General features: G+C 48.8%; 1 protein-coding gene across 1 annotated transcript in view; it reads right to left on the reverse strand.

Moving 5' to 3' along the window:
- The window catches only part of LOC105825241 (tumor necrosis factor receptor superfamily member 10A-like), a 20,457-nt gene extending 14,418 nt beyond the window's left edge, over positions 1–6,039 (reverse strand). The window contains exon 1 of the mRNA XM_012662960.1: positions 5,892–6,039. Coding sequence (XP_012518414.1) covers positions 5,892–5,990 — 99 coding nt within the window. The 5' untranslated portion in view covers positions 5,991–6,039. The remainder of the gene's footprint in view (positions 1–5,891) is intronic.
- Positions 6,040–8,906: the final 2,867 nt, after the last annotated feature.

The raw sequence follows: 8,906 nt of genomic DNA on the forward strand, positions 1-8,906 counted from the left end.
GGACTTGGGGGGCAGAGGGGGTAAGGGCAACATACATAACCTAAACATCTGTACCTCCATAATATACTAAAATAAAAAAAAAGTGAGGGTTCACTATATGCAAACTTTAAAAAAATTGGGATCTAGGATCAAATATTAAATAATAAACTTCTGATTTTAAAAAAGGTACCAGACATATAGACCAACGGAATAGAACAGAGGAGCCCAGAAATGCATGCTCACATGCAGTCATATATTGCTTACTGACAGGGACATGCTATGAGAAATGAATCCTTAGGCAATTTTGTCCTCGTGCAAACGTCACAGAGTGTACTCACACAAACCTAGAGGGTATATATAGCCTGCTACGCACTGGGGGTATATGGAGCCTGTTGCTCCTAGGCTACAAAGTGGTGCAGTGTGTTATTGTCCTGAAGACCGTAGACAATTATAACACAATGGTAAGTATATGGGTATCTAAACATAGAAAAGGTACAGGAAAATTATGGCATTATAATCCTATAAGGCCACCATTGTATATGTGATCCATCGTTGACCAAAACATGTTACATGGTGCATGACTGTATATGATCAAATGATACCTTTGTATCATCTTTTTGACAAGGGCACAAAAGCCATTTAATGGGGAAAGGACAATCTTTTCAAATAATCCTTTTGGGAAATCTAGATATTGACTCATAAGAAAACAGTAAGCTTTTATCCTTGCCTTACATATATACAACAATTAACTCAAAATTAACTCAAAATGGATCAAAAATCTGACATAACAGTGAAAACTATAAAACTCTTAGAAGAAAACATAGAAGCAATTCTTCATGACCTTGGATTTGGCAATGATTTCTTGAATACGACATCAAAAACATAGGCAACATAAGGAAAAAATAGATAAATTGGACTATGTAAAAATGTAAAAATTCTGGGCATCAAATAACAATCACCAGAGTGAGAGGGCAACCCACAGAATGGGAAAGACATTTACAGATTATATATTTGATAAGGGTTTATTATCTAGAATATATAACGGATTCAATTTCATCAATCACAACAACAAAAATCAAACAAACTGATTAAAAAATGGGCAAAGGACTTAAAAAGACAATCTCCTGAATGACCAATGAGTCAATGAAGAAAATTAAGTGGGAAATTTTAAAAAATCTTAAGAAAATGGGCCCGGCGCGGTAGGTCATGCCTATAATCCTAGCACTCTGGGAGGCCGAGGTGGGCGGATTGTTTGAGCTCAGGAGTTCGAGACTAGCCTGAGCAAGAGCGAGACCCCGTCTCTACTAAAAATAGAAAGAAATTAACTGGACAACTAAAAATATATAGAAAAAATTAGCCGGGCATGGTGGCACATGCCTGTAGCCCCAGCTACTCGGGAGGCTGAGGCAGGAGGATCGCTTGAGCCCAGGAGTTTGAGGTTGCTGTGAGCTAGGCTGACGCCACGGCACTCTAGCCAGGGCAACACAGTGAGACTCTGTCTCAAAAAAAAAAAAAAAAAATCTTAAGAAAATGAAAATGGAAACACAGCATACCAAAATTTATGGGATGCAGCAAAACAAGTTTTAAGAGAAAACTGTAATAAAAGCTTACATTCACTCATATTATCACATGCATCAATATTTCATCCCTTTTTATTACTGAGCTGTATTGTGGAATTAATATTGTAATATTAATGTAAAATATAAGAGACTTGAAATAATATATATTCGTTCATCACCACCACCCATTCTTCTGCTATAATTGTCTTAGGCATGTGCATGTGTTACAAACCCCACAAGCACTGTTATATAATTTGATAATGTATCTTTTCAAGAAATAAAGAGGAAATAATAGTTCTTTATCTGTGCTTTCACATTTTCTATTTCTAACAATATTCCTCCCTTCCATAAGATTCATGTTTCCATTTTGTGTCATCTCTATTCGGACTGAAATCATCATTTAGCCTTTTGTGTACTATAGGTCTGCTGGCAATGACAAGTCCATACTGTCTCCGAAATCACATTCAGATTCCAGATTCCTAATTCTTCATTTTTTTGAGACAGGGGCTTGCTCTGTTGTCCCAGCTAGAATGCAGTGGTGTCATCATAGCTCACTGCAACCTCCAACCCCTGGCCTCACATGATCTTCCTGCCTTAGCCTCCACATAGCTGGGACTACAGCTGCAAGCCACTTTACCCAGCTAATTTTTCTATTTTTTGTAGAGATGGGGTCTTGCTCTTGCTCAGGCTGGTCAGGAATTCCTAAGCTCAAGCAATTCTCCCACCTTGGCCTCCCAGAGTGCTAGGATTACAGGCGTGAGCCACCGCGCCCGGCCTAATTCTCTCTCTTTTTTTTTTGCTTTTATTTCAGCATATTATGGGGGTCCGGCCTAATTCTTAAAGCCATTTTATGCCCATTTACTCTTTTTTGTTAATGACCTCAGACAACTCTCAGAAAACTAGAAAACTCTTTAGGAAAACTAGAATCCACTCCGAATCGCTTTTCCTCTTCTTACGAAATCCATTGCATCGCCTGCCTATTTTACCATAATCCTTGCCCTCGGACCCATATTGGCTGCGGCTTCCTCCTTCAGGATGATGTGAACTGACCACACAACCTAACCACTAGCGCACATCCCTGATGCTGGCCGGGCCACTTCTGAGGTCCCCCATCTAATCCACTACCCACTGGGCAACCAATTATCTTTGAAGTACTGGGATTGGATGGGGGATGTCCCTGGTGACAGTGGGCCTGGACTGTCCTCAGCATTCTATTCAGATCCTCTGTTCTCTCCTCGGCCCGCCTGGCATACTTTCCACCTCTGCCATTAAACTCACTCTGTGACCGCAATGAGTAACATCTGCGTTAGTGCAGGCCTCCTAGAATCCAAGTGAATCATTCACTCAGGAAGGGCACATCTGATATCTGGTGACCACACTGTGCAAGGAATCGTGGAACATCAGGGACAAGACTCGGCCCTGCCTTTCCTTAGGGTCATTACAGTTCCCAGGGAGTGGAGGCCAAAAATAACCTCAAAGTAGATGAAGGTGCAAAGAGTCTAGAGGGGCTGTCCAGGAAGAGGCGACAAATGCCACTGATGGCAGGAGACCGACGTAGAGGGAAAAGTCCACACAGAAGGGACCCCAGAGGGATGCGAAGTCGGAGTCATGGGACAGGGGAGTAAAGGCAAGTGAGGCTGGACGAGGCTCTGTAGTCTGTGGGCCTCTCTGATCGAGGGAGACCGAGGGTGTAGCCAGAGAGGTGAGGTCGTGTCAGTCCACGGGACCTGGCTCATGGTGTGGTGAGGTTTTGGCATGGCTAACAGATAAGGAAGGCCAGCGAGGTGGCTCACGCCTGTAATCCTAGCACTCTGGGAGGCCGAGGCAGGTAAATTGCTGAAGGTCAGGAGTTCGAGACCAGCCTGAGCAAGAGTGAGACCCTGTCTCTACTAAAAATAGAAAGAAATTATCTGGACAACTAAAATATATATATAGAGAAAAAATTAGCCGGGCATGGTGATGCATGCCTGTAGTCCCAGGTACTCGGGAGGCTGAGGCAGGAGGATTGCTTGAGCCCAGGAGTTTGAGGTTGCTGTGAGCTAGGCTGACGCCATGGCACTCTAGCCAGGGCAACAGAGCCAGACTTTGTCTCAAAAAAAAGAAAAAAAGAGAGAGATAAGGAAAATGAGAATGGGGGAGGACAGAGGCTTATTTCCATTCTTGTCCTGCCTGGACTCCAGAGAACCTGTTTTCCCCACGATGAGTCATTAACGGGTACGTTTTCCCATTGGGTGACTCCTTTATTTGGGCCCCCGCTGTTCCCCTGCTGTTCTATCCCATTGGTCTATCCTTCTTTGGTGACTCACCAGTGTGACTCACACATGGCTGGTCAGGAACGCCCGAGCAAGATGGAGACCCCGTCTCTACAAAAATAGAAAACTTAGCCATGCGCGGCTGCATGCACCTGTAGTCCCACCTACTCGCGAGGCTGAGGCAGGGGGATCACGTGAGCCCAGGAGTTGGAGGTTGCAGTGAGCTATGATGATGCATCTGCACTCCAATCTGGACGACAAAGTGAGCCTCTGCCTCAAAAACCCAAACCAAACCAAACCAAAAAAACAAAAAACCGAAGCAATCTCTTTTTTCTTCTCTAGATCACCCACACCCTCTTAGAGCTGCCCTGGATAGTCAAAGTTCGTACATAGTCTGGTTGTTGTGAGAAGTAAATGTGTTAACATGTGTGTGAAGTGCTGAGAACAGGGCACGAGAAGCACGTGCGCTGACTCCGCGCGATCATGGCTCCCAGTGCTATCATAATCAGCCGCATCCTCCCCGCCACCAGTAACAACCTGGCGCCTCGCAAGTGCACAGGCTGCCCTCTGCCGGAGTCAAACTGGAGGAAGGACGTCCCTGGAGTCGTCACAGCCTCTCTGGAGGTGGGGGAGGCAGGGTGGTGGGATCTTGTGCCTCCTGACTTCATTTAGGTCCCTGGTGTCACCTCCTCCACCAGACTGTGGGTCCCCAGGAAGCAGAATTCCCACAGGGCTCATTTGTCCTCCCCCCACCCCAGGCACAGACTCTCCCAGAGCCAAGGGCTCATTGTCAACTTCATGGGTGAACAACTGCCCCCCAGACACATGAGGTGAGCCTAGCGGTGGCCTCAGTTCACCACCTAAGGACAGGCTCCAGGCTGCAGCACGGGGAGGGGACCACAAACAGGAGCTCCCAGAGACAGAGTGCAGGGCAGAAACCCGGAGAAGCAGCGGCACAGAAGACTCTGGAGCCCTGCAGAGGGCACACCCAGTGTCTGCTGAGACCACGGTGTGCCTGAGAGGAAGCCACCAGGCGAGGGGAGACGTCAGACATTAGGGGATGGGCCAGCATCGAGGCCCATCCAGGGCTGGGAATTGCTCAAGTTTGGGATCTGATGGTGGACACACCTGAGGACAGGGTTGCTGACTAGTTGTCATCACAAAGTAACCATGGCATGCCTAATAGTTTACTAAATTAGCCCCTGAACAAGGCAATGAAGATAAGATAGAAAGTTAAAAGTTAGTATCAGATGATCAAAGTGATCCCAATACTCGATACACTTTAAAATACACTTTAACACTTTTAAATACACTTTAAAAGGCGAAGGATCTACAGGGTTTAAAGAGAAACTGGAGTATTTTAAAAGAACACAACTAGGGTCAGGTGTGGTGGCTCACACCTGTAATCCTAGCACTCTGGGAGACCGAGGTGGGAGGATCGCTTGAGCTCAGGAGTTCGAGACCAACCTGAGTAAGAGTGAGACCCCCCCCCCCATCTCTACTAAAAATAGAAAAATTAGCTGGGCCTGGCGGGCCTTGCCTATACTCCCAGCTACTCTGGAGGATCCCTTGTGCCCAAGAGTGTGAGTGAGGTTGCAGAGAGCTCTGACTAACCTCACTGTACTCCAGCTCGGCCTGGTGGCGAGTGGCGGGGTGGCGGTGGGGGAGGGGGGGCGGAAAGAGTGATAGTTCGCCACAAAACCGCAACTAAATTCAATACCCAAAAAAGTAAAATGCACGGGGGGAGGGAGGGAGGAAGAGCGGGACAAAGGGACGGAGAGGCGAAGGGACAGAGGGAGGAAAAATGGAAAGACGGGAGAGACAGCCAGGCTGCGGGTCCCGGTGACGCGCTCGGCAGTTCCGGCTGGGCCCGCGGGACCCGCGGTCCTCGAATTCGGTGCCAGTCCCGCCCAGAGCGCGCCTCTGCCTGGCGGCCCCGCGCCGGGCCCCGCCTTCCCCGGCTCCGCCGACAGCTTCGTCCCGCCCGGACTTGCCCAGCCGCAGGTGCCGGGCCAGGCGCCCCTCTTTGCGCCCTAATCCCCTGCCCCCTTCCAGCACCAGGCGCGCTCTGCTCGCGCAACGGACCGCGGCGGGGACTCACCGACAGGACACCGACGACGACGACGACAAACATAGGGGTCTTGAGGTTCCGGAGCAGTGACCCGGGTGCTGGGACGCGCCCTTCCCCAGCCAGTCCCATGGCGAGAGGGAGCGCTCCTGTCGCGAGTGCTGCAGGGGACAAACTCCGAGGTGAATGGACACCTGTTCGGGCTGATTACTGTGGTCGCGGCGGTGCTCCTGGGGACCTTATGTTCACCGGGGCGGAGCCAGTGTGGAAATTCCCCAACTTGGACGACCAATAAAAAGAGAGAGAAGCGAATGAAACGCCCCCCAGGGGGCGGGGCGGGGAGGGACAGGCACTAACAGGGCTCAGCCACGCGGGGCGTGGTTGGTTTCTGGGTCCTCTCCCCGCCAGGACCGGGACGGACCGAGACGGGGGATGAGTGAGCTGGGGCGGGGAGTGGGGGGCGAGGGGAGGTGACGCCGCGCGGGATTGCGTCCTGCGCTGTGAACAGGGTGGTAGGTCAGAGTCGGGATTCCAGGAGCTGCCGGATCCCACCATGTTCACACCGCGCCTGTCCCTCCGTTCTTGAACCCCGAACTACCTCCCCTCCCGACTCAGGACTTCTGCCCAGATCTCAGGTTCTCCTTCCCACCCTCTCCCCGGCCTCGTCAGCGATGCAAGGACGTCCCTGCATGCTCATGTTTTCTTCTGCAGTCCGGATGTCAGTTAAATGCCGTCTCCACTCCGCTGCGCCTGGTGTCAGGCAAGCCAAAGGATCCCAATCCGGCCTTTCTTCTGCATTTTCCTTCCCTGTTCGATTCTTGAAAGCCCCTGGGAGGCAGGACCGTGGGAGACTACTTGGCACAGGAAACTGAATGAACCTCAGTGAGGAACCCACGTGGGTCAGGCAGGCATCTCTAGCCGCCCCTCCGCACCCAGCGCTGTGCCAGGCACCGGGTGCAGGGATCCAGCATCCCAAAGGCCACCCGAGTCCAGGTCCTGCCTTCATGGTGGTTACAGGGCAAATGAGGGGCTGGACGGTGGATAGGAGGGAAGGGATCCTGGCGTGCCTTTTGTGGTAACCCCACCCCTACCCAGGCAGTTTTGCAGGGCCCGGGCACAGGTGATGGGGACTGACCTCTTGGGTGCTGGTATTGAGGTCCAGTGAAGAGAAGGAGGCTTGGGAGTGGCTTCCAGAGCTGAGCACAGCTCTCTGGGCTCACCTGGACCAATTGTCTCTCCTTGGGCAACTCCCACCCTTCTCCGCAAGGCTTGAACTTGATTGACCTTGCTGAGTTTTTGCCTTTAGCACCCCAAAAGGTTGGAACCCCAGAAGAGGACTGCATATGAGGGTGTGTTGCAGAATGCTGGTGGGGCAGGGATGGGAGAATGTGATCTTTCAAGAAGAATCCTCTAGTGTGAAAGCAGAACTGTCAGGATGTGCAGACATTATTTATGTCTCTCTAGGATGCTGTGGCCCTGGGTAGAGGGCAGTGGCGTCATCCTAGCTCACTGCAGCCTCAAACTTCGGGCGCAAGCGATCCTCCTGCCTCAGCCTCCAGGGTAGCTGGCACTACAAGCAGGCACTACAATGCCTGGCTAATTTTTTCTATGTTTAGTAGAGATGGGGTCTTGCCCTTGCTCAGGCTGGTCTCGAATTCTTGAGCTCAAGCGATCCTCCTGCCTTGGCCTCTCAGAGTGCTAGGATTACAGGTGTGAGCCCCCATGCCTGCCCTGACACGGAGAATGTTTTGCAGAGCACCTGCAACCTGGCCTGGTACAGAGTCAGTGCCCAGTGCATGTTTTACGAAGTGAAATATCTAGTCACCTGTCCTGGTCAGGAACACTCCTTTAACCCTGGCAAGCAAGCTCTGAAGAATCTCCAGGCCGGGGTTTCAAGTTGAGTATATTTGTTCTAAGCCTAAAGTCTTCATCTGTAGACAAAGAACATATGTTTTATAAACATATTCTAAAACCCAGAGCTCTGAAATTTACAACATGAATACACCACATTCTAACCTGCTCCTCATAATTTAAGTTCTTCCAGAATGTTCTCTCAGTATATACTACAAATTCCTGGAAGACACAAAAAAGGATGGATTCACAGTCATTAAATTTGTACTTCAAATTCTTAGCTTTCTTTATTTCACAAAATACCTTGAATAATTTTTCCTTGGAATTCTCTCTCGCTCTTGTTAACAGTTGCACAGATTTTCTTCCTGCTGGGATGGGCTGAGAAAAGCCTGCAATGGGAGGTTTGGGGAGAGACTCAGAAAGGGAGAGCTGGTGTTCTAACTCGTGGGCGGCTGTGTCGTGTGGGGCCCCTCTCCCTGGCTCTGTTCTTCGTGGCAGACCTGGCCCAGGAAAGGCAAATATTTTTTATGATATAACCCCGCACCAAAAAACCCACAGGCAACAAAAGCAAAAATAGACAATGGGATTACATCGAACTAAAAAGTTTATGAAAAACAAAGGTCACAATAAACAGAGGGAAGAGACAATTTACAGGATGGGAGAAAATATTTTTGAACCATACATCAGATAAGGGAAATACAGACATACCTTGAAGATATTGCAGATTCAGTTCCAACTACCACAATCTAGTAAATATTACAATTAAGTGGATCACACACATTTTTGGATTTCCCAGTGCATGTAAAAGTTATGGGTACACCATACTGTAGTCTCTTAAGAATGTAATAGTATTATATCTAAAAAACGTACATAACTTAATTTAAAAAAACTATTGCTACACAATGCTAACAATCATCTGAGCCTTCAGACAGTCATAATCTTTTTGCTGGTGGAGGATCTTGCCTTGATGTTAGTGGCTACTGACTCATCGGGGTGGTGGTTACTGAAGGTTGGGGTGGCTGTGACAATTTCTGAAAACACTGCAATGAATTTTCCCACATCAATGGACTCTTCTTTTCACAAAAGGTTTCCCTCTAGCATATGTTGCTGTTTGATAGCGTTTTACCCACAGTAGAATCTCCATCGAACTGGAGTGAATCCTCTCCAACCCTGCCACTGCTTTATCCATTAAGTTTC

This window comes from Propithecus coquereli, unplaced genomic scaffold, assembly GCF_000956105.1.
Source record: "Propithecus coquereli isolate 6110/MARCELLA unplaced genomic scaffold, Pcoq_1.0 Scaffold79, whole genome shotgun sequence".
NCBI lineage: Eukaryota > Metazoa > Chordata > Mammalia > Primates > Indriidae > Propithecus > Propithecus coquereli.